The sequence below is a fragment of the Lichenostomus cassidix genome, chromosome 7 (genome assembly GCF_008360975.1).
Source record: "Lichenostomus cassidix isolate B80296 chromosome 7, HeHo_3.0, whole genome shotgun sequence".
In the NCBI taxonomy this organism is placed as follows: domain Eukaryota; kingdom Metazoa; phylum Chordata; class Aves; order Passeriformes; family Meliphagidae; genus Lichenostomus; species Lichenostomus cassidix.
The window spans coordinates 26,373,527-26,397,981 of record NC_139488.1 but is presented as its reverse complement, the minus strand read 5'-3'; the positions used below and the strand labels follow the sequence as shown (position 1 = coordinate 26,397,981).

Below are 24,455 nucleotides of genomic sequence, written 5' to 3'. Positions count from 1 at the left end.
GGGTAAGACTCTAACTAGATCACAACTGATGTATCTATCAGTTGCTCACCCAATAATTGCTTCCTGTGGCTAGCACAGGTCTTTCCCATGAGAATTCCTTTTGTGTTTTATAAATAAAGATAAAGTTTGGATGTTATTAAAAACAGTGTCCCAAGATCTGGACGGTGCAGGCCTGGCCAATCAGGCCTAGGGGCAGGTTTCTGACTGACCAATCTGGGTGACCTTTGAAAACTCTATATATATGATGAAATCAAAACAATAAAGGTCTTTTCTTTCTTGCCACTGAGAACTGCGTTCTTTACTCTGCTAGCGGCTCAACAGCAACAGCTTCCTATCACATACATAATGCACAGATTAATTTCTCCTTTCTCCAAACCCAATATTCAATTTGCCACTGTCATGGCCCATCACAGCTCTGCTGATCTGTCCTACTTCTGTCTCCCTTTGGACAACGACCAAGTCAGTCAACAAGGTATTTTTACCATAAATCTTATGGTTGACAAATTTGTCCAGCCCTTGCTCTGAGACCCTCTCCTCTTCTGTCCCTCCTGTACTGCCACTGTCCTTCAAATCACCTCTGCCAAGAGGCAGTGAAAGACAGCTGGGCAGCAGGACTGCCCTTGCAGCATGGACTGCCCTTGCTGCCTCTCTTTTTGCCTTCTCCATCTCATTGCTAAGTGGAAGGTCTTCAAGGCAAGACCATTCCACATCTGTGCAGTTTCACACACCTGCCCTACCAGCTCCTCACCAGCTGCTCCTAAGCGCCAGCAGAGTCCAGCTGACTGTGTTGGTGTGGTAATGACAGACCAAGACCAACCATCATTTGCCAATAAAAAGAAATAACAACAGACACAATTAATTATGAAAAAAATTACTTTTTAATGTACAAAATGTTTATATACAGGTTCAGCATGTTACCTCCATTCTTATGATGTAGAAAACAGCTAAAAATGTTCTTAAGATATAAATTTGACAGAACAATTCACCTACAGTACTTTTAGTAATGATGTCTTCTATACATAATATATACAGTGCTGGAAAGATTATTATAATACTTTTTCAGTAAATGAAGGAAGACCACCACTGGAAAGTCCAAAAAATCTCAAGTCATTGGAGATTTGGTTTTGCTTTTGTATTTGAACTTTTGCTAATGAGATATCTGTGAGGAGGGACTCAGCAGCCATCGTTGCCCTATGCAGCTGTTAAAAAAAAATCAGATTAGCAGTTGAAGGACACACGAAAGCCTGATCCATCTCAGCACAAGGGATGCCCAGTTGTACTCCAAGTGTCCAGGACAACATACAATGTCCTAAAACATCTACTGCCCTCTTTTCATAAATGCAAAGGCAAGGGCAAGGTCAGTAACTGCAGGAGACTATATACAGCAGACTATAAAACAATCCCTTTAAACACAACTTTCCCAGGAGACACAAATAAACAGCCAGGCACCTTGCTTTGCTTCCCTGTCCTCATGCACCCTGGACATCAGCAGGAGTCATTGAGGGGTGAAGGGCAGGGCTGAGAGCACCCTGTGTGCACCCTTTGCTTTTGGGATGAGGATGGATGAGACTGCAGGATGCTGAGCAGCTCCTCCCTGCACCAGCTGTACCAGGGCTACCTGGCAGCACAGCTGTACCAATCCACCACTGCCAAGCACATCTCCTGGCTGATATCACAGAGTTTGCCCAGAGGTAACACGTGGCATTGCCGTGTCAGCTCCTGGTCACACTGGGAAGAGTGATCCTGACATCAGTTTGTGCAAAAGGAAAGCAGAGACACCAGAAAGCACCTTTACAGAGCTGTCCTGGTCCCGTGCAGGGGACAGAGTCAGGTGCAAATGAGAACATCACACTGATATAATGGGAAGTTGGGAAGGAAAGAGTGAAGCTCTACAGATGCTTACTCAGTCCAGCTGTAAGAACCTGGGGGAGATGTCACACTTGCTCCCTGCCCTTCAACATATGGGGTACAAAGTATTTGAGGCTATGAGAGCAGGATGAGAAGAGTTGTCCTTGTCCAACGCAGTCTGTAGTTAAGCAAGGCCTCCTCCCAAGTATATGCACCCCACTGCTTCTACTCTTTTGTCTAATGACAGCAAAAATAAATAATGCAACTAAGATTAACTTCAGTGCCAGGTGGGACTGTCCTGGAAACAGCTGATCACTATGATGAGCCACCAGTTATATTCTGGTGGAGCATTTGGCTTTGGGAGGCCCTGCTCCTTCCATCTCTTCCCTAATGATGCTTCCAAGAGATTTTCACTGTCCAAGCTACTTTTCTGACTCAAATACCTGTTTTGAGACTATCTGTGTTTGGTGCTGCAGGTGCAGTCTTCTAGTGCAGGTGCTGCAGGCTGCAGGTGCAGAAAGCTAGTCAAATGAACAACCCAGGTTTACCGTGATATATTTTTTGGATACAGAAGTTTTTTCATGCTCTTGGACACGTTAATGTAGCGCTGGGTGCATGCCAACAAGCCTGCTTGTGGGGTAAGGTGTATTGGCTTATGCTTGGCCCCACATCAGTGCAGCCAGGTGCCTGCTGTGCACATGGAGCCCAGGCAGAGCCCTGCATTGAGCACAACACACTGATGGACCCTGGCAGATAAACCTGCTCCCCCTGTGCTGCCACAGTGCGCATTGGGCTGGAACGATCATGAAACTCTCTCCATCACCATCACTTGTTGATGTAAGCACCTCAGCATGGAGAACCCACCAGAGAGCCAAGCTGCTGCAAAACTGTACAGGGATACAGTAATGTGTGCTCCAGCACTCTGACATTAAAGATGCATGTGGGGCACTCGCAGAAAGTCACTGTGTTCAGAAGGTGCAAAGTTATGCATGTGTGTCAGTCTGCATGCCAGAGCCTTCCTGCCATGGGGGATTATTTCCCAGTGATTGCTGTTCCCAGGCTTCTGCTGCACTCTGCACATGATATAAACCACGTTGTAAACACATCTGATCAAAGTGTGCATTCACCTTTTATGTGTCTCATCAATGTGTCTTTCCAATGTTTTCTCAGAAACACCACTATGTTTTTATAAATGTACATTTTATATACGCTTCTGACAATACACTATATTTGATTTTTAAAGGAAGAGAGGCCTTGGCTACTTAACAAGAAAGCATGGTAAGGCACTTTGCTGAGAAGCCGTTTGGAATCATTGCTCTTTGCAAGGTACAAAGGTATTTACGGTATAAAACAATACTGCTGGCAGAAGGCTTGTTTGGAGACGTAACTAAACCCTACTCTCATCAGAGCAGAATACATAGTATGGCTTTTATTCTAACCAAAACTGCATCCTCCCATTTCTTTCTGGGGCAGGTTGAAAACAGATTTTTTTTTTGCAAATGTAACTAACGGAAAATGATGGGGAGGGCTATTTACAGGGCTTCCCAGAAGGGACGGTTTCATCTCTAATCACCCTCATGCTGTCTCCTAGCTTGGTGGTGATACTGTTCAGTGCTCTGGGAAACCAAGCCAAAAAAATAATACTAGAGGTGCACCCTTGCGGTACTGAACTGCCTGCATGTAGTTTACATAATTCTGTACACAGACTTTTTAAAATTTTCATTTTGAAATCCTTTAATGTATTTAACACTTATAAAAAACCCTACTCTATTGAAACAGATTATTTTTGAAAAGCACATTCATACAGCTGCTTCACGCAGAGGCCCTTGGATAGCACCAAGGCCTTGTGCTTTACCGTTACGACATCATGTTTAGAAATTTACTCTCTTCCGCCAGCGTGGTTAGCATGGAGCTCATATCACCTATTGCCATATTGCTTATCCCTGCGGGTATGGTGGGCAGTGTCAGAGAGTTTCGTGGAGTCGTCAGGCGAGAGGAGTTCTGGGAGAGGTTCTGCAGGATGCTGGGGCTCAGGGTTCCTGACATCAGGCTCGAATGGTCCCCATCGTCCATGATGGCATCAAAATCTATCTGGGGTGGCTCAAGACCTTGAGAGTCCACTGTGCTGGACACCTGGTTTGTTCCTGGGGAAGGCAGAGTGGCTGGCTTGCTGTTTTGTGTGCACTGCTGCTGCCTGACCCGACAGTCCGCGTGATTATCGAAGCCGCTGTTCTGTTCGTACATGTGGATTTGGCCGTAATAGTACATCAAGTTGTTGTCCCTTGTGCCGTCTGTGCACTGCTGGGCTGGTGCCAGCAACATATCATTGGTTCTTTTATGCATGGCCTCTGTCGTCTCCTGGCCTGGGCTGATGGTGTTTGCAGGATGGGGAGTTCTCATGTAGCCCAGCTGCTGGGCAGTGCGGAGCCCTCGAGGTCTGCTGCCTGGGTTTGGCTCTGGCGGAGGACGAGGCTGCATCATGCTGGGCGGATACCCCTGTGCAGCTGAACCCATCACGCTCTGCTGAGGCTCAAAACTGGGCTGATTGGAGGCCATGATGGGCTGTGGAAAGGTCTCCTGAGCCATGGGGAAGTTGAGGTGGCTTGGCTGAGATGAGTAGTTCTGCTGACTCGGTTCATGCATGACCTGTCCCAGCACTGTGCGCTCACTGTTGCTTCTGACCATCAAAGAAGGGTCCGTCACCATGTCCATTTGCTGAGGGTGAAGGTGGGGTCCGGACTTTGCTGCCATGTTGCTACAATTAGGAGAGATCTGATTTGGGTTGCTACTGACTGCACTGGGGCTCAGCATCTGATGAGGTTGGTTATATCCTGTGTGCACGCCCATATCAGGGTTCATGCTGGCACCTAGGCTCATGGGCTGCTGCCGCAGCTGCATGCAGTTTAGCCTCTGCCCATCCATGCCCACGTTTCTCTGCATAAAGTTCTGCTGTGTTACATTCATACTGTTGTCTGGCAGCTGCATCTGCTGCTGGTTGTAGTTCTGGTACTGACCAAAGTTCTGCTTCTGCTGGACTACTGCTAAGTTCCCTTGTGAAAACTGCTGCTTCGACTGATTGGACATGATATCAACTGTGCCTGAGCTGACTTCATTCCACTGGACAGGCATGTTATTTTTATTCATGTCTGAAGAAGTATCAAAACTCATGGAACACTCTGACATCATGGGTCCCAAGTGGCTCATGTTTGCTTCAGCCACCGCCATCCTGCGCTGGCTGGGCAAGGCTGCAGGCTGCAGCTTCCCACTTCCTTGGAAGTTCTGCATCTCATTGCTGTACCCCATGGAAGTGCTCTCGGCTGCTGTCCCATTGCTCTGGGATTTGATGTACTGTACTACATCATCTGGCAGCATAATGTCGTCGTCTCCAATGGGCGCGTCTGTCTCCCCAGACATGGCTTCCATGGCGATGTTTTCACTGATGCTCAGTGGTCGAGGCGAGTAGGCATGCCGGGGCAGGTTCCCATCTGAGCGCCCATAGCTCTGGAGACCAAAATTCCTCCTGTCTGTGTGGTGTGGAGGATGGAAGGGGTTCACACTGTTGGTGCTGTTGAAGCGGTGAACTCGTGGGAGAGCCTGGGGGTCTCCGGGAGGTCTCCTCACTGGGTCACTTGCCCGTCTCGTGCAGTTACCCTGCACCTCATGGGGAAATGCTGGAGCTGATGGGTAGCCATAGGTGTTACCATCGCTGCAACGCCTGGGGCCTGGTGGGAGGCGGATGGAGGGCAAGGTGGGGTCAGGTCCATCCATAAGTGAGATCCTGTTCTTCAGGGTCATCCTCTCCATGTTTGGCAGGGGGGTCGGAGGAGGGCCCCCTGTGGCAGCAGCATACTTGGCTTTCAGCCTGTAGTGCTGAGCTGGTGTGAGGTTCAGCAGACCCGGCATCCCGCTGCACTGGCTTGCCTCGCTCGACCGGCGAGAGGCATCCGTGGAAATTGGGTCGTAGGAGTCGGCAGAGCTTGTGTTATTGGGGCGGTGACCGAGATGCGAAGCCTCACTGGAACGGCGGCTGGAGAAGTATGGGGAGATCCCTGATGATCTGCGGCTGACGGTGTAGGCAGAGCTGACGGTGCTTGTTGTACTATCACGGCGCTCGTTGAGTTGGTTCAGCATTGTAACCTCGTTGACAGACAGCTCCATTATTCTGGGGTTAGGCAGCATAGCAGAAGAACCACCACTGTTTTCTAGAACAGAGCCTGAAAGAAAGGTTGCAGGGAAGGAAAAGGTTTAGTTAGATGAGAAATTTCACTTTGTAGTGCTCTTGGTGCCAGAATACGGACCCACAAAGCCACCCCCAAATATTTCATGGGAGTGATGGTGAGTTTAATTTGCTGCTAGTGAATTCAAAGCTTCATTTCTAGCTCTATGTTCATGCAAAGGGAGCAGGAAGTCTGGGGAGAGAAGTTAAGAAGTCTCTGCTGCAGAGTCTTTGTAAAGCCTCAGCTTCTGAGGAATTGTCTCCACAAGGGCTTCCCTCAGCAGGACAAAGGTAGGACTGGTGTGAACAGTCTCACAGGGACAGCACATAGCTGTGACAGCAGCTGCTCTCTGGGACAGATGCACAGCAGTCAGGGACAGCAGGCCAAGAGCCCAAAGGCTCTTCCAAGAGTAACCCAAGAAGCTCTGAGATCTAGTATAACCCAGGCACTATGCCTTGGGACATCCTGGTAAAGTTAGAGGATCTCAGAAGGATTCATAAAGATGCTTTTACCAAGAATGACCAGCCAGTGGGAAACTAGCATATGAAGCTGGAGGCAATAGCCAGGAGCTTCTGAAGTGACAAAAGGGCTGTCAGAGAAAGATTATGGAAGGAGGTCTTATCCGGATTACTGCTGTGCTCCAGTGGTCTCCCAGGAGGCACATTAGCCCTTAAGGATCTGTTACTGCTGGAAAGAATGCAAGCAGTCTTGCAGCTGTAACTGGGACAATGAGGACAGCTGTGTCTGGGCAAGTCCAGAAACAAGGATACCAACACCTCTGTCTCCTTTCAACGGTCTGTAGAACTGAGCACCTGGGTTTCTGTTGCACAGCACCAGATGGCTGTGATTACAACCAGGCTGTCCATTTTACCTGTCATCTTTATCTAGCAAAGCCTGACTCAGAGGCAGTAAGAAATTATCCTAATCCTGTAGGGCAGACTCTTGCTTATGAATCCAGAGTCAAACTCTGCAAGGTTCTTACAGCACATGGGCTTACCATTTCCTGAGATGGGAGGCAGCTTGGTGTTTCTGGCTTGTGGAGCTGGGCTCACCCATGAGCAGGAATCCTTAACTGTCTTGAGTTTCTCTTTCTTGAGCTGTTCAAGTCGTTGCATCGTCGTCATGTGTTTCCTTAGCTGCAGGCTGACTGCTGAGTTACCAGATGAGACCGTTGAGTCCACGACAGGAGCGTTGTCATCCAACGCTGTCAGATCTCCCAGACTTCCCCCGCTGTGCATGTTCATTTCTACTCCACTGTCATTGTTGTTGGTGCTGCCAAGGGGTGATGGCTCACTGCTGCATGACGACTGGCCACCAGGACTGGACTGACACATCTTGGGGAGGGAAAAGAGGAAAAAGAGTTGGGCAGGTGAAAGCATGGATGGAAAGAAATCAGGAGCCCAACATTCCCAGTGCTAGTCCTGGAGCCTAGGAGAGCTCCTAACTTAGGCTCTCCTCTTTTTTGTTACCCCTCCCTGCTGCAGGACCTCAGCTCTTCCAAAAGACAGGTGCCCCTTCCCTTTGAGAGGAGGTTGGGACAGCACCCCACAGCTGGAAAAACTATGGTGAGTCAACTGCAAGATGGGGAGAAACCAGATGCTCTTCCTCCAAAAGAAGAAGGACAGATGTTTCTCGAAGAAAAGCAGCACGTCACCTGGTTGTGCAAGGTATATTGCAGCAAACACTGGCTTATCTAACATGGGATCAAGGCCTAAGGATTTCAGACACAACGCATTTTTGTCTTTAAAATACCCTAACATATAATTAGGTTAGCTGACAAACTTCCCCACCAGATAAAAACCTGGTTCACTGCTTGCAAACTCCCACTTGCAGATAAGGCAGATAAGCACCATAAATATTTATTTTATTTACATTAGGAATGTAAACTACTCACATTGAGTAGTTTATTTGCAGCAGACACTATATGGTCTGAACTTGCTCTGCTGCTGCTACCAAAGAGGATGTTTGGCTTTTCTGCTCCAGGCCCATGCTCCAGAAAAAAATGGGAGTGCTGAAAAGGCAATGTACTCTGCCCTGGGCCAAGGTAGGAATGCAGGGTGCTGCAGTGTTTTTCTTTACTCCATAGCAGCCCCCCTAGGGCAGGGTTGACTGGCTCTGATTGCCCTTCAATCCAGATGATAGAGATTGCACTCCCAAGATTTAATAGCAAGTTGTAATGATGGGAGAAAGGTGGCAAAGCGAATCCTTGGGCACTGGATCCTCCCCCTTCCTGCACTCAAGCAAATCTCCCCTATGCCCCCCCACTGCCCTGCATACTTCCACTTCCACCCTGGGGGGGTTAAATGGAGACAGAGATCTGCAGGTGATCATGCTTTATATAGCTATTTTAATACAAAGGATTTCTTTGCTCACCTTAGTACCGACTGTCCTTAGGAAGGTAGAGTAAGGAAGGGTAGGTGGGAATAAAGAACAGGTTGTTAGGACAAAGACAGCAGTAACAAAAAAGACCATGTTAGTAAAAGAAGGAAGAGGGAAATGCAGAATACAGCACGAATTGCCAACATATCCCCCACTCCCATACCCCATCTTCCCTGCCTTCCCTCTTTGGGGACACAAATAAAAGACCCTAGGAGAGACTTTCCACCTGTTTCCATGGGTTTGTGGTTACACAAAAGGATGGGTCAAAACAAGGAGCCTGGGAATGATGGGAACCAGTGAGGCATCTCACCCCTCCCACCACCATGACCTTAACCAGGAAAGAGGAGTTGGATATGGACCCGCCAGATCAGATGCCACCTGTTAGATGTGCACAAGTGAAGTATGCAGTGCTAGAGAGGGACAGTGAAGAGAAACACATGACCCAGGGCCCTGCTGCCAGTGAGATGGCTTGGCTGGGAGCACAGAGTGCTAGGAAAACAACCCCCTACCTTCAGGAGAAACAGGGTGGGGAGCTGTAATTGTGTCAGTGTTTTCATAGGAAAAAATAAAACACATGGAGGAAGAGTATTGGAGAAAGGTCATTCTGTCCAATGGTTCTTGTACTCAGCTCTTGGCAGCACAGAACCAAGCCTCATCACAGTTAACTGTTCCTTTAGTCAATTAGAGACATTCTGGATGTGTAAATACTCATTTTTTTCCTGAATGAAGCATGCTGCTCATTAGTATTTTGTCCAACATCCCCTAACCCTTCTGAGAAAATCTTTGTCGCTCTAGGGCATGTTTTTCACGGGAATAGCAATCTTCTAGCCTGGATTCAAATCAAGAAAATATGTATTTTGGAGCTCAAAGTCTTTTCAGCTCTAGTGGGAAGTGTGGGGAATATGTGAACACTCCTTTGCAGGTGAAGGTCTTTTCCTCTGTATCCAGCCCATACCCTGTCCCTGATGCAGCAGACCAGAACTTTGGGTACAAAGGTGAAAAGAAATATCAGAAGGTAAAAGTGATCCGTGTGTTGCAATGCTTCATCTGGATGGGGTGGAAGAGGCTTGATGTGTTTACACCCATGACTACAGACAGCTCCTTAGTACCACTGACCACACTACTGCCGACTGTGGAGCTGCTGTAATGGCCAGAAAGCTGATAAATGGTCTTTGCTTCAGCTAGTGGCCACTCATGGAATTGTACAGCTTGATCATGGTTGAGTAACAGTCTGTACTCTGTGAGCCACAGCACTGCTCTCATGTTTATTCCTAGTTTCACTCCCCTGCCCCATTGTCCTGCTGCAATTTTCTATGGCAGCTGGGAGTCACGTATTGAATTTGTGTACTCCTGAGTAAGCTACTCTAGCTGATCTGGACTGATCAGGGAGGTGGGACTAGATGATCTCAAGAGGTCCCTGACAACCCCAGCAATTTTGTGCTTCTGTGTATGGTGGACAGGATCAAGGAATTGAACTTGCTTTACGATACTCAACAAAAATAAAACAGCTAGTTTTATCCCCACTGGCTTCATCAAACAGCAGCAGACTAGAAAGAAAAGGAATGAAGGGTGCAGGGAGGAGGAGAAAAGGGACTGCTTAAGCCAGGACCTTTGGTTCAAGAAGCATTCATCAATCTGTGCCCTGTGGTTGTGATTCAGTTTAAATTGGTGAGGTAGGTAGAGCTCATTTGACCACAGCACTCCTGGGTTTCACCCACTTTCACAACACAGGAATGCCAAGTTCAGCATGGGGCATCACATGGCCCCCATGACTACAAGTGCAGGAATTCATGATGCTGGGTAGGAAGGTGCAAAATGTACTGGACTGTGCCCTGACCTGCAGTTTCATTTCTGGACTTGAACTCTAGGGTTGAAGGGCACCTGCCCAGAGAGGTAAATGGCATACAAATGCTTCATACCCCTATTGCATCAGAGAAATCAGGAACAACATAATTTCTGCCAAAACCAACTGCTCTTACCACAGAGTTCTCCGTTTTTATTGTTTTGACTTGTAAGCAATCCTCCATGCTCCTTGTGGTGCTGTTGGCCTCAGGGCTCTCCTCTGAAACTTTGCTGCTCTGCTTGGCACTTGCCTCATTGTCCCCATTCTCCTTGAGTGGAGGTGGCCTTGGGTGAACATCATTGCGTTGCTTCTTCGTGACGTGAGCATCAGGCCCATGCACCGTCTTGACGTGTTTCCTGAGGGAACTGGGGTCTGTGTACCTCTTCGTGCAGCCAGGGATTTTACAGACGTAGGGTTTCTGTCAATACAAGCAAATCTTGGGTTATATTTAGAATAAGTCCAAATATTCCAGGTACAGTGTATGGGCCAAGAAAATACAATGAGCACAGCAGCAGGCAGCAGCAAAATGTGGAGCATCTGCTCCACAGGACTCTGTAAGACTGAAATATAGAAGATGTGATCTATGGACTGCTGCTGATCCACAGAGACTTGGCTGGTCATTTCATGTTGGCTAAACTTCTTGTTTTCAGTTTCTGGATCAAAATACAGCTACGAATTCATTAAATACTTTCCTAGTATTACTTTCCCATGTATGTATTTGCTTGGGTGGCCACAGGAATGTTTCCTGATTAAGGATGGGAGGGAGGTGATGTAGCGGACTGGGCATAACACATTCACTCTGCTAAGGTGGGGTCTACCCCAAGAAAATGTCTGAAACCTTTTGGCTGATGGAATTCCAGTGAATTCGAGCCAGACTGGATTCACCCTACTCAATCTATCATACCACTCCAACACCTGTCACCTTGAAATCTGTTATTGTGCAAAACAAACCACAGGCATGCAATGTTTTTTTCAGATGACAGCACTCTATCCCGAATTCATGAATCATTGATTGCCATAGGAAAACAAGGCTGAAGCCATGCTTCTGGAAACAGAAGTCAGCAAACAGATACTTTTATTCTTTTAACTTTTTTGTTTTATTGAGTCTCCAATTCCAAAGTGTATTAGCACTGCAGTTGTTTGAGCTGATGCTGCTGTGCTGCAAGCTCTGAATTCATCACAAGTTCTGCTTTCAGCCTCATGACTACTCTATGTATTTTTCTGCCAATGCACTAGGATATATTCATGAGAAAAAACAGACAGATGTTATTAGAAGGCTACCCAAAATGACCATTCCTAATATTTTTTTTTAAATCCATTTTGTAATTTTGTCCAGGAACTGAAGTGAAAAAATACAAAGGAGTATATATTCTTTGCAGAAAGCCAGCATAATCACAGGAAAAACACTGAAAGTCTGTTTTTTATTCAAAAGCATGCTTCCTGACTGATCCTGGCACATCACTCAAACCAGCTAAATCCATGTAACACCCCACTGAGGTAAATATTTAATAGATTTTAAATCTGGGTAAACTTAAGCACAAAAATTAAAATAGTTTGTATAAAAATATCATGCAACCTTTTGGACAAGGATTATAGAAATATTATTGCTGCTATTAAACCCCACTACAAAGAATAGAACCTCCACCACATGTGCTGAAAAAAAAAACCTATATGAACAGGTCAAAGATTTTTTATAAAGATCCTTTAGGCTCAACAGTTGTGATTTCTCAGACCCTAGCAATTAACATGATCACTGTTGCTTGGACAGCAGACACTCCATCAAAGGGGATTCAGTCATCCTCTCCATCAGGCTATACCCCCTGCAACTGAGCTGAGCACAACTGCAGTTTTGTTGGTGTGCCTTCATCCATCCCCTGGGTTACCCAGATTCTGATATCTAATGACATCTTCACCCTAGTGAAGTCAAGAGGTTAGATATCTCAGATGCCTCTCTCCGACTCTCATGCACATACAGGGTAATACTCATTAGGGTGGGAGGATCGGAGAACTCCCCAGGCACTGAGCAAAACTGGATTTATGCATTTTACCCTTGTTCAGCCTGAGTTGCTGAAAATGTCACTCTGAGTCTTTGGCTGGCCACGAACTCATGCCAACCCTCTGTGTATGCACTGGAGAGTGGTCACAGGATGAAAGCCATTTTTCCAGGTTTAATTTTGAAGGTATCCCCTGAAGGGATTCAAATAGTCACAGAAAGTTTCAAATGAAAGAGTGTGTATGACATTTCAACAATTAAACAAAAGCCAGTGTGGTAATATATCCCCAGCCCTGAACTTTAGCATGTTTGGATCATACACCTACATCCTGTGACACAATGATAGTGACAAATACAGAGAACCTGGAACTTCCCCCTTAGAGAAGACTTGGATGACTAACTCTGAAACTGATGTATTCCAAGTAAACACTGCAAGCAGAGGAAAATATTTAGAAGGTAGCTAGGAACCACAATAGAGTTACCAATGGGTAATGGGAAATATTCACAGCCACAAACTTCTGCTTTGCATTTGTGTGGTTTTATGAGCCAAGGTCTCAGTACTGTTTGCTAAGCCAGTGGTCATGGCCACAGCTGGACCCAGGACCCTTGCCTGGGCCTGCTGCCCAGTGTGATGAGCTTTGCCATGAGGGATGCCATCTGTTGTAAAGGAATGTGTTATATGTTCCTCAAAAAGAGGGTGTCAAACGGCCTTGAGAACCATTGTATGCAGCCTACAGATCTCCCACAAGTCTTGGGGTGTGTCTGTGCTGCATCAAGGAGAGTTGGACAGCAGTTCAGGAGTGAGCATGACTGCAATATATAAGATCATTTGGATAGTGGCAGTGCCTTGTAGTTTCTGTGGCAAGGGCAGCTGGTCTGGTACAAATTCTCCACTAGTGGCTGTGCTGTTCCTACACCTGAGAAGGCCTTGCTGTCCTTCAGGGGAAGCAGCTGCAGAGAATAAAGTCCCTATCTGTTATCTGAGTCCTTAATTTGTGTTGTTTGAAAGCAACTTGTGCCAAGTGTCAACATATTTAGATCAGGGTCCACCAGAGACTTGGAGCTGGATGCTCCTGTCCTACAGCCTCACCTTCTTGCACAAGGGGAACCCAAAAGATCAGACTTTCAGGTGTGTTCAAGCTCTGCTCAGATGAAGTGAGGAGTCATCCCAGATCCAGTGCAGCTCCTGATCTGGATCACTTGGGAATCTGAACCCATTGGAGAAATTACATTTACTAACATATTCAAAATGAAAATTCCACATGTAGGGACATGGGGCATTAGCTGGCTCAACAGATGGGAAACTGCCCTGCTTAGCAAAGTTGCTAGTAAAACTCCAGGAATCTGAGTTTAAGAGATCTACAGGCAAAAAAGTTGCTCACATACTGTCAGTGTGCACAGACTGGGCCGAGTGAGTCTATAGCCAGCACTAAAAGCTGTACCAGCAGTCCTGATCCATCCACATAAGAATCCTTAGGAATTGAAGAGACATGCAAATATTCTTTAAGGATGGGAAAAAATGCTGCAAAAATGTAAATCAATCAAGTGGCTTGATTGATTTATTCCTCTGAATGAGAATATGGAGAGCGGCTTAACACTGCAAAACTAAGATGTGGAAATATCAACAATGAAAGGGACACTGGATCCAGCACTGGAGGAAGGCAGATATAGCATCCAGGGCTGGAAAACGAGCAATTTCCAGCACCAAAAATGTGAGATTAAATCCCAACTGCCTACCTTTCAGGGGAAGAAGCTTTAACATAGAAAAATTATGTAGTCAAACACCACTTACTGGGAATGCAACATGCTGAGCAGACGAGAGGATGCAACCTATCTTTTTGGTCCCTCCTGGCCTTAGGGTTGGTGTAGCCTTAAAACAACCCCAAACTATCCAGCTTAAGTGTGGATATGGTTTGATTTTAACCTGTGTCTTGCTGGTGGAGACCAATCCTGATGTTTGGGCTCATACCCAAACCAATTCAAACAACACTGGGATCCTGATGGGATCGGGCCCATCTCAGCATCTTCTCAGCATGGAAGAGGATTCTAGAATTTGAGTCCTTATTCTAACTCAAACAGTTTCTCTGAAACCTACAGAGCTTTGGTTATCACTGACTGATACTATGCCAGAGATAAAAATACTCCCAACAAGCCCTTTGTAGACACAGCATCGCTTCAAAAGGCTGTCAACCGTGGCAACTGTGTTCCATTCTCCAATAGTCTATATTTAACTGTTGCAAATTAGGCTACAGACTGAATTCTTCATGGCTGAAAACACTATTAGAACTTTAGAGTGTTGTTTTTTCTTCCCCTGTCAGCTAATTAGTGGTAATATAAATTTCAATCGTCGGCCGTGGTTGATTGCAACAGACCATCACATGCGTTACAATAAAGGCAATTTCCTCTGCTCCCCAACTACTAATAGTGGGTCTTAATTATCCAAGGTTAACAAAGCATTGCATTGTGCTCTATCATTGTACATCAAACGATGGAGGGAGTGTTATTTCCAGAGCATCAGGATCCAGGGTAGCTGTTTTATTACTGCAAGTCTGCTCCACAGTAATATTAAACACCACTTGCATAACTGTACAATACTATCTGTGCTATTAAAAATTATAAATTTGGAAAACGCTTGTTTTAATTTCCAAAGTCGATTAAAAAGTTTGCATACTTTAACATCTGTTTATGATTTCAAACACAGCTTTCACAAATATAAAGCTAATGTGGTCTGGCTCACTAGCAAAATAAATCCCATTAAAAAATAAGATAAACCTCTCATTACAGTAGATTTCTTTTTACATGAGCCTAGTGTGTAAAGTGTATGTTTATTGTCAGCAAAATTTTAAAAAAAGCCCTCCATTGAGCTGTGGTGAGCCCAGGCTTACCTCATTGGAATGTGTCCTGTTCTGGTGCTTGGCTCTGTCCGAGGCATTGGAAAAGGCTTTATTGCAGCCTTCATGTTCACAGACATAAGGTTTTTCTCCAGTGTGGGACCTCAGGTGTGTCTTTAAGTTCTCCAGGCGGGAATAGGCTTTGGAGCAACCCTCAAACTAAAATAAAAAAAACACATGAGGAGTGATTAATTAACCAGAAAAATTTGATTTTCCCCCTGCCTAACCCCTTCTCATCTGTTTCTCATTCTTTCTTTTTTTCCCTTCATTTTAAAGGGCTTGTGTTTTAGGGAACAACATGCACTTTGTTGGGAGAATTTGCTTCCCTAGGCAGGCTGAGAGTTTCAACAGTGAGTCATATTTGAGGTGCTACTCCTTGTTGGGTACTCACCTGACATTTCAACAAGTGACTCTTTTTTTCCAGCAGGGTTAAACACCTCTCCACTCCTCCCAGAGCTCTCTTAGCCCCTCCTGCCACCCCTCTGCATCTAAAACACTCAGAGACAGGAGGCCCCCTCCTTCCCTCCTAGGGAACTGACAGCTTCTCCTCAGTCTGACCAGCCTTGCAACTTCACTAGCACTGGAAAGGGCAAACCATTCCCTAACACACAAACAGAAATCTAGCAAGCTTTAAAGCTTCCCAAATTACAGCTTGGGTCTACTCTTGGAGGATGCTGTGGTCAGGCTGTCTGACATTACCAGTTTAAAAAACAAGACTCTCAATCTTGAAGACAGATGGATTTTTGGATGACAAAACAGGCCAGGAACCTTCCTCCTGGAAGGAAACCAGCTGCCCACACAACGAGAAGGAGCAGCTTGGGAGACATGGTGAGGCTCCTGGTGATGTAAGTCCTGCCACCCTCCACTATGGCTGGGCTGCAGGCTTCTCCCTGCACCTGCCCTGTGTCAGCATGGCAGGATTTCACCTCAAACCAAGGAGCCTCTTAAGCACTCTTTGACAAAACACGTGGGAGGTTTTAAGAAATTGCAGCGAAATTCTGTATTGCCTGTTCAGCTGGAAGCATTGAGGTTATACTACTGAGGCTGTACTTCCTATACAAAAAACACCCTTTAAATTTCAACAAGCAGCCCCTCCTTCTATAATGTATGTGTTGTATTTTAGTCACATCACTTAAACGTGTCTGCAAGTTCAGTCCAGATGTGACAAGACTTCACATTGCTCTATTTGAGTCTTAGCCGGTGAAGAAACTGGCACCACAACAGGACTGGTCATTCTCAGTGTCTGATTCTCCCATTGGCAGCTGAGTGATTCCACACATCCAAAGGCCTGGGGAAATGTAGCTCCATGCAATGGCAATAGTAGCTGTCTCCTTCTGCTCCACCTGCACAGGACCTGGCTGACTGCTAGGGAAGGAGCAAACATGCAGCCCAGGAAACCTGTGAAGCATGTAGGCACAGGCTGATCCCATGTAACTTGGTTATGTTGGAAAAGAAGTAGGATTGCTTAAAACTCCCTTTAAGATCTAGCATAAGAATGGTGGACATAAGGCAGACTTGCTCTGCTCTTGAGATATCCACATCTCTTCAAGGACAGTAGGAGCATCCTGTAAGAGATGATTCTTCCACAGCTTTGTCAGGGTGGGATGGATCCAATTCGTCTTCCTCAGACAACTTTCATTAGCTCGTTTGTCCCACAGAACATGCCACAACTCTGAGGTAGCACAGTATATCTCTTTCTTCTCTTGCCCTGTACAAACAATCCTTTACAACTCAAGTTGCTTACAGTTATTGAAATACATCATTCCTCTTGCTGGAAAACAAAGGCAACTCAGCATGAGACAACTCATGTGTCCATTCTGGTTTTGCTGGATACTGACACAAAAATGCAGTTATTAAGAGCAAAAGTTCTAAGGCCACATTTTCAAAAAAGAGCTTCTCAGCAAAGCAGCCTGTGCATGTTCAAAGCAGTTGTTTCCACTCTTATGTGTGGATTTGATTAAGTCACTGGGAGTATCTGTTGAAATAATTGTTGACCAAATCCCAGGCTGCAATTGGGCTCATCTGTAGCTTTAAGTACACCACAAATGTCTTGTCTGAAACAAAGGTTGCTTTGAAACATCACTGCCAGACTTGGACAAGGAATGCTTTGCCACAGAAGGGCTCCGTCTGCAGAGCTGCCATTATCCCAGACAATTGGAAAGTGGTGGTTCTCCAGTTCAGGGACAGTTGCTGCAACATATTGCACATGGAAGGTCTGCAGTTCTCCAGGAGGCAGAGGATGACTTGAGACTCACACACAGCCTTGTCATTGCTCCAGTGTGACACAACTGAGGCTTGAAAGAGGCAGGATTGTGCAGCAGTGATTTTTCCTGCTCCACTGCTGTTTTTGTCTCCTGAGTCCCTCTACCTGCAAGGGCAGGCTAGACTTGCCCTCAGTGCTCACTTGGTATGCACCAACAATCAATATTTCTTGATACTTTTAAGGAAGATTGGTAAAGCACTAGACTGGGCAAAGTGCTTTAGAAGATTAAAACAAAGGACATGGCCCTGTGCCCCAGGGGAGCTTATGCTCTAAATTAAATGAACACAGGGCTGGAAGATTGATAAAGGAGTCATGCAGCAAGCAAATCATACGTATCCCAATATTTGTAAGCAAGAGCTGGGGCAGAGCCAGGGAAGGAGCAGGGCTGGAAGTGGCTAATGGAGCAGAAGAGGAGGAAGATATGGGAGGTGGGCTCAGACATTTGCTGAGCAGGATGAGACTCATCCCCTGACTCTGGGGAGAGAAACAGTGTAATGCTGACAGCAGAGGAGGTATGAAACACCGTCAGAAGGAGAAGGCAGAGAACAGAAGATACCAAAAGACAGGGAAGGAACTTTGGGAGGAAAAAGGGCTGAAGCATATGAAGAGGGAGATTGTAAACATCTCTCCCATCTGACCACAGCCAATGGACTCCACACCTCACTTCCCTCTTGTGCCTCTCACCAGGCAAACTTGGCTGCCCCACATCAGCCAGTGGTGTGGTGGGAGACTCCAAGTGTGAGGGCAGAAATAGGCTATAATGTCTTGAGGCTGAGGAGGAGGAGAGCCAAGCTCTTCCATGTGGTCAGTGACCCACAGGGCTGAGGTACAAAACAGTATCCCATGCTCTTCCTCAGGTAGTGTTTAACCCTAGACACAGTGCTGCTGGTATGCAGAAGGCCTGGGGACTGAGCTCCTCTTGAGGCTGGCTGGACCTCACCTCTGGATTAAGAGAGCAGAGGCAGGAGGTGTTGGCCTAGATTCCCAGGCTGGAAGGAGGCTTGTGTGCATGCTTGTGTCCGTGGGTGAGGGAATCTTGCAGTCTCAGCAGCCGTAGTGGGTGATGCCAAGTTAGACATGACCTGGGTTAGGCGGTTCCCCACAGTGTGGCATTACTGGATTTCTTAGATGTAGGCAACTAAACTGGCTGGATTTCCACCTTAAGTGACTTGTCCTGAGTTGCTTTGGATCTCTGTGGTAGATCTGAAATAATTTTTCCCAAGGAAATGCAGTTTTGCCCACTAACGCCTCGAGCACACTCTCGACCTCTTGTCCTGTCCCCAGGGTCTAACCTGCAAGTAGCTGTAACCCAGACACAGAAGACTGGACTGGCTCTGAGCTGGTGCCAGTGGCTGCCCTGGTAGAGCGCTACTTGAAGCCATGCCAGAGTCTGCAAACACATTTTTGTGACCACCCCAGCCCAGTGTCCCACTTGCCAAGTGACTCTGTGTGTCTCTGCCAGCTCACCGTGCACTTGTGTGGCTTCTCTCCTGTGTGCCTTCGCATGTGCACCACCAACATGTACTGAGCCTTGAAGGGCTTCTGCTCCCGTGTGCAATCCTGCCAGCGGCAGACAAACTCCTTCTTCTCCCCATGGATGTGATCATTGTTGATGTGCTGGGAGGAGAGAAAGGAAAAGCAGGTCACTCCTGGAAGAGCTGATGTCAGCAAATCACACAGGGTGCCCCGAAAGCCAGATGTTCCCTCCCCAATGCTTGTCAGGCACTGCAGCACCTGGGTGCCAGGTGCACAGATAACACCAGGGACATGGCACCCAGCACTGTGGTCTGGTGTGTTCTGCAGAGGAAGGTGTGCAACACCCAGCACACCAGGTCCAAAGCAGCTAAAAATGGGAGGTTTGCAAAAGCAATGGGGACCTATAGTGCCAGGGAGAAGGGAGTCCCCTCAGTGTGCCCCCAGCTGCTTGATGCCACTCTTGAGGGGGATCACAGAGTAATTTTTATCGCGGTTGAACCTTCCTGTGCTGCATTATACAGTTGAGACCCTTTCCTGGAGTGCTGCTGGAGGATGGTGGGCAGGAGGAGACAAACCTTGGTTGGATTTAATGATCTTAAAAGTCTTTTCCAGCCTATATGATCCTATGTTTCTAAGCCTGCTTGCACACCAGTTCCTTTGCCGGCCCCATGATATCCACCTGCCGTCCAGCGCTGGTGGCTGGCAGGAAATGACAGCATCTGTGAGCTATGCGCCAGGGAGAGCTCAGTTACTGCTAATTACTCTGGTCCATGAAATCCTGTGCTGGGGTGTTGAAAAGCCAGACCCAGAATGGTACCTTCATCCACGCTGGTAGAAAGAAGTGGGTCGTTTTTTCCCAGCGCAGGGCAGATGAAGCCCTGCCGAAAATAAACAGAGCCAGAGGCCAGCCCGTCGGCAGCGCCGTTCCCGCGGCGGCCTTGTCTCTCTGAATGGGGTCTCATTGCCAAAAATAATGCCTGTCCTCGCTCCTGTGTTTTCAGAAGACATTCACTGACAGGAAATCCTAAAATAAACCACTTTGGTTTTGGGTTTTGGCTTTTTTTTGTGCTGAGATTTTTTCCAGCCTCCGCCTTCATCCCCCCGGCCAAGGCCAGGCACACATGTTGCAGCTTGGGATGAGACTCTCTTGGGGCAGTGAGGCAGCATGAGGACACAAAACTAAATTCATTAGCCTTCACAGTCCCAGCCGAATGCAGTCTCAGTGTTCTGAGCCCTGTGGTCCAATCCTGGGGTCAAGGACCTGCTTGCTGGGGTCCCAGTTCTACCCAGGGACTAGAGGAGATGTGGGGGGCTCAGCTGGTCTCTCAGGCACCACAGGCATACACTGAGAGCCAAAGCTGTGTGCTGGGAGAGTCGGGGGAGGCTGGGTTTGGGAGAGGTTTCATATGGGTTTAGAGTTCTGCTGCCTACAGTTCTGGTTTTACAACACGGCATCAGTGTGAGATTTTAGCCTCAGATGGTGGAAATCTCATTAACCTCCCTGGAGATCTATGGACATGCTAAACCATGTCCACACCAGACTGGGGAGACATGTCTCCAGGCTCTGTTTGTGTGGGAGTCTAACTTGCTGTCAAGACTACACACAGCAATGCTGGGAGTGTGGAAGAGCACAGGCTTGCCCATTCGGTCTTGTTTGAGCCAGAGGAAGAACATTTATGGAAGGGGAACTGTAGTCCCCATTCAGGACTAATCAATCCCTGTCTGGGCAACATCTGCTTCCCATCACATGGTGTGGGAGGAGTTCCACAGCTCACCCAACTTCAGCTACAGCTCCTTAGCCCCTACCTGGCTGGAGGCTTTGCTTGGGCTTCTCTCGAATTGAGTGTGACTTTTGAGGTTGGGAGCAGCAGTGGTGCTTGCAAAAATATATCATCACCCCTGCTGCTCCCTGTTGGCATGCACTTCTCCCCCAAGCACACTATGTATGGGGAACAGACCCTGCTCACCCAGGTACTTTGCTCTGCACACAAACTAGAGTTTTTCCATGCATGGTGAGATGGCACCTTCTCAGAAGTTGGGCAACGACATCTGTATTTCATTTGCATGTGTATTTTGGGCATCCCAAATCCACAACCCCATGTTGCTAGTAATCACAGTATAGAAGACTGAATTTTTGTAACTTTCCAAATTTAGGCAAGTCTTGGGATATTTCATCAAATGTTTTTCTTTGGTTTTTTTTCTGGAAATAAATTGTGCTGAGCTGCCTGGTACTCTGCACTTTGCTCTGGGCAGAGTTAGTTTTTCTTACGTCTGAGAGGCAAACACACAAAAACTGCTGGACAAATGTGAGCCCAGCCCATCTGACAGGCATGCTGTGGTTTAACCCCAGAAAAGCAACGTCCCACGGCATGCAATGTGCAACCTATTAAGCACCTTATCACTCAACTGGCCTTGAACACCATTTCCAAATCTGTCTGTATTCAAGGACTTGATGCATTGAACCAGTGGCTTCTGGCAGAGGCAGGCAGGCACTAGCCTTAGATGGAAGAAGAGCATGTGCCCAAAATTGTAATTCAGAGTGTGGTGCCTCTGGACACTGTTTGTGTGCAGAACTTGGGCAAATGGTGACTGATGCCAATTTGGGGGCATCTAAACATATCTAAAATGAAGATACATACAAAATGGTGAGAGTAGACACAAGCCCTACATGTCTACTACATGAAGGGGGCTACATGTCAGTTGAACATGGGTGGCCCCTGGCAGGCTGGGAGCCCATCTGACACAAGCTGAAAAAGGTTAAAGGAAAAGGAGGAAGTAGCAGCTCCTGTTGCAAAATTTGCTCAATCCAAAACTCTGCTGCAAGCATCAGGGTTGTTGGGCTGGTGAACTGCCAGTAGATATGGGCTGGCTTTAAACAAATGGGGCTTGCACCACAGACCTAAAGTAAGGGCTGGGAGGGTGTTGGGCTGGGGGCAGGATGGGGCTTAGACACAGATCATGTCTGATTTCACAGGAACTTCCCTGAATATGAAGGATTTATTGACCCCAGAAGCCAAAGGAAACCAAACGGTGGATACCCAGATGAAGCAAAGCATACAAAAGGTTCTTGGAATTAATTAGAACTGAAAATCTGATTAATGACTTGGTTTGGGGATCCTTCAGAGAGCAGTTTTGACACTGGTTTGGGAACATCACTGTGATTATGGAAGCCCTGTTTCCCAAGTTTTAGAAAATCAACCCACTTTCAGTGTTTCAGACACTGGAGCATGTCTCCAAACTATTGAAGTGCTCTGTTTCTGTGGGAGGGATGTGCCGAACAGGTCAACAGCCTCTAAGTGATATGGCTCCACAGCTCATTAACAGCAGCATAAAAGGCTTTCCCAGCCTGAACTAGGACTGAGGACAGTGTGTATGATCCCTGACCCATAGCTGGGGTAGCTCTGTGGGAAGGCTCAGTGAATATGGCCAGAGAAGAGAGAAGGGCTCAGCCCCCTTCCCCATTTCCTGATCAGGTCCTCTGCACTGAGCCTTCTGTCATTGGGCCAGGCACAAGGGAGACTGAAAGTGCAGCCTCAGCAGCTGAGAAGGGAGCAATATCACATAATCTATGAGAGGCTTCTTTCAGCTGAACTCCTCAGGGAGCAGCGACCTGCTTTGGCAGTGTTTACACACCGTATCTCTGATTTGCACCTTTAGTAGCTCCCAGGGTGAGCTCTGGCTGTACAGCAGCTAGTGATAAAAAATGAGGACAAGTGCACAGAAACCCAAATTTATCGCTGGGGTTTCCTCCCAACCATTACTCACATGGACGAGCTGCTCTTGAGTGTCATATTCCTTTGTGCACCCTTCCCAGTGACAGTTGGTCTCATAAATAACCTCAGGCTCCTGTTTACATTCATCCTTATCAAGATCTTCTTTCAGGTCTGTCAGATGCTCCTGCAACACATAACGGTGCATTGTATAAGGTGAACTTCTTTCATCTGAATTCCTCCATCACTCATAGACTACAGGGCAAGTATCAACTGATCGCAAAACCATGCTCATTGTGGCTACATAACATCCATGATTACTGTGAAATAAAGAGCTACAGAGTTCTGGCAGAAGTAGATTGGAGCTAATGACAAGACATGAAACACCCCAAAACCATTACTGCAGCAGTGCCTGGATTCAGCTACGTTGTGGGCAGTCCCAGGAAAGGCTGGAGAAAGGAAAAAGCTAGCTTCTGACCTTTGGTTGTGTTCTTTGCTGGAGCAAAACAACTGATCTGGGCAGAGTGGAGAAACATGAGAGTGAAGAAACCACAGAGCAGTCAGAGCCTAGAGGTTACCACACTCATCTGACATGAGCTGGGGAGGGGTTCCTATTTTCTGCATCTTTCAGTAGAAGAGAAAATTATACCTAACCCTTACCCAAAGATTTATGCCTGCAGGATGCTCCACAGAGACAAAGTGATGAGCTCTCAAAGCACTTGTCTGAGAGGGGAATCTAGAAAGCTTGAGCAAGACCCAGTGAAGAGTAGGTTGCAGAACAGAGCTCCTTGGACTCTGGACTCATAAACGAGTTACTTTAGTGCTGGGCACACTGTGAGCTCTCTCCTTAACTTCTCTGTCTAGCCAGCCCCTCAGTGGTAAATGAAGCATAGAAGATTTTTGTTATGGCTGCTGTGAGGATTAAAGTATGGGCAACGACACAATAGTGTAACATACAACATAATTAGTACAACTCTGAGTAAGGACAACTGTCAGCTCTGCATGCATCTGACACCTGCACTACAGACAAGGCCATCAGCAGCTAGTACTGGCTTGGGAATTTAGCAAGAGATAACCCTGCGGGTTTTGACCCCCTCATTCCCTTTCCACCCAGCTACTACTGCTGCCTAGACCAAAGCATCCTGCCTTCAGGACACCTTCAGACAGGAGCATCTGGGGTGACTGACCACAGCAGATGCTGTTCCTCTCCACCTGATGCTCCAGTTGGACCCATATGTGTGTAGACACAAACTCAAACTGCCTCTGGCCTGCCCAACAGACCTATCTGGCTGCCATCTCCTTCCCCACCAACAGCTTCCCAATGCCTGCTGGGGAGCTGCAATGATTAACGACTTAATGGCATCATATGGCTTGGAAAACGAGACATGCTGTACCAAAGTTCAACAATTTTCATTAACTAGCTCATGACATATATGCCAGCAGTGACTTTTCAATTCAAAAGTTTAGATACTGAGAGGAAGAGATTTGTTTTAATTAGCTCTTAATTTAAAAAAAAAAAAGATATTACAAGGTGGCTCTTGGGACAGGAAACTGTAGTAATTTACAGAAAGACTTCTGGAGATTCAAACTGTATCAGAGCCCAGAGCAATAGTCTGAGAAAGTTCAAACAGCAGCTTCTTTTTCCTGCAATTCCTATTTGGTTGGCCTGTAAACTTTTTTTTTTTTTTTTGAATGCTTGATCCCATGCAAAATGCTGTCCCTGGACAACTGTAATTTTCTACTAAAAATCTTATTTTGCCAAAATTTTTACACTTTTCTGTTGGAAAAATGGATTTGTAACAATTTAATTTGATGAAAAGGACTGACTTGTTTAA

The 24,455-nt window shown here is 46.7% G+C and overlaps 1 protein-coding gene across 3 annotated transcripts in view; it reads right to left on the bottom strand.

Annotated features, from left to right (window-relative positions):
- Positions 1-859: 859 nt before the first annotated feature.
- The window catches only part of GLI2 (GLI family zinc finger 2), a 191,753-nt gene continuing 168,157 nt past the window's right edge, over positions 860-24,455 (bottom strand). For all 3 annotated transcript variants that reach the window (XM_085066915.1, XM_085066914.1, XM_085066913.1), the window contains exons 9-14: positions 22,676-22,807; positions 18,902-19,051; positions 15,166-15,330; positions 10,424-10,705; positions 7,063-7,399; positions 860-6,062 (exon numbers count right to left, since the gene is read on the bottom strand). In XM_085066915.1, coding sequence (XP_084923041.1) covers positions 3,706-6,062; positions 7,063-7,399; positions 10,424-10,705; positions 15,166-15,330; positions 18,902-19,051; positions 22,676-22,807 — 3,423 coding nt within the window. In that variant the 3' untranslated portion in view covers positions 860-3,705. The remainder of the gene's footprint in view (positions 6,063-7,062; positions 7,400-10,423; positions 10,706-15,165; positions 15,331-18,901; positions 19,052-22,675; positions 22,808-24,455) is intronic.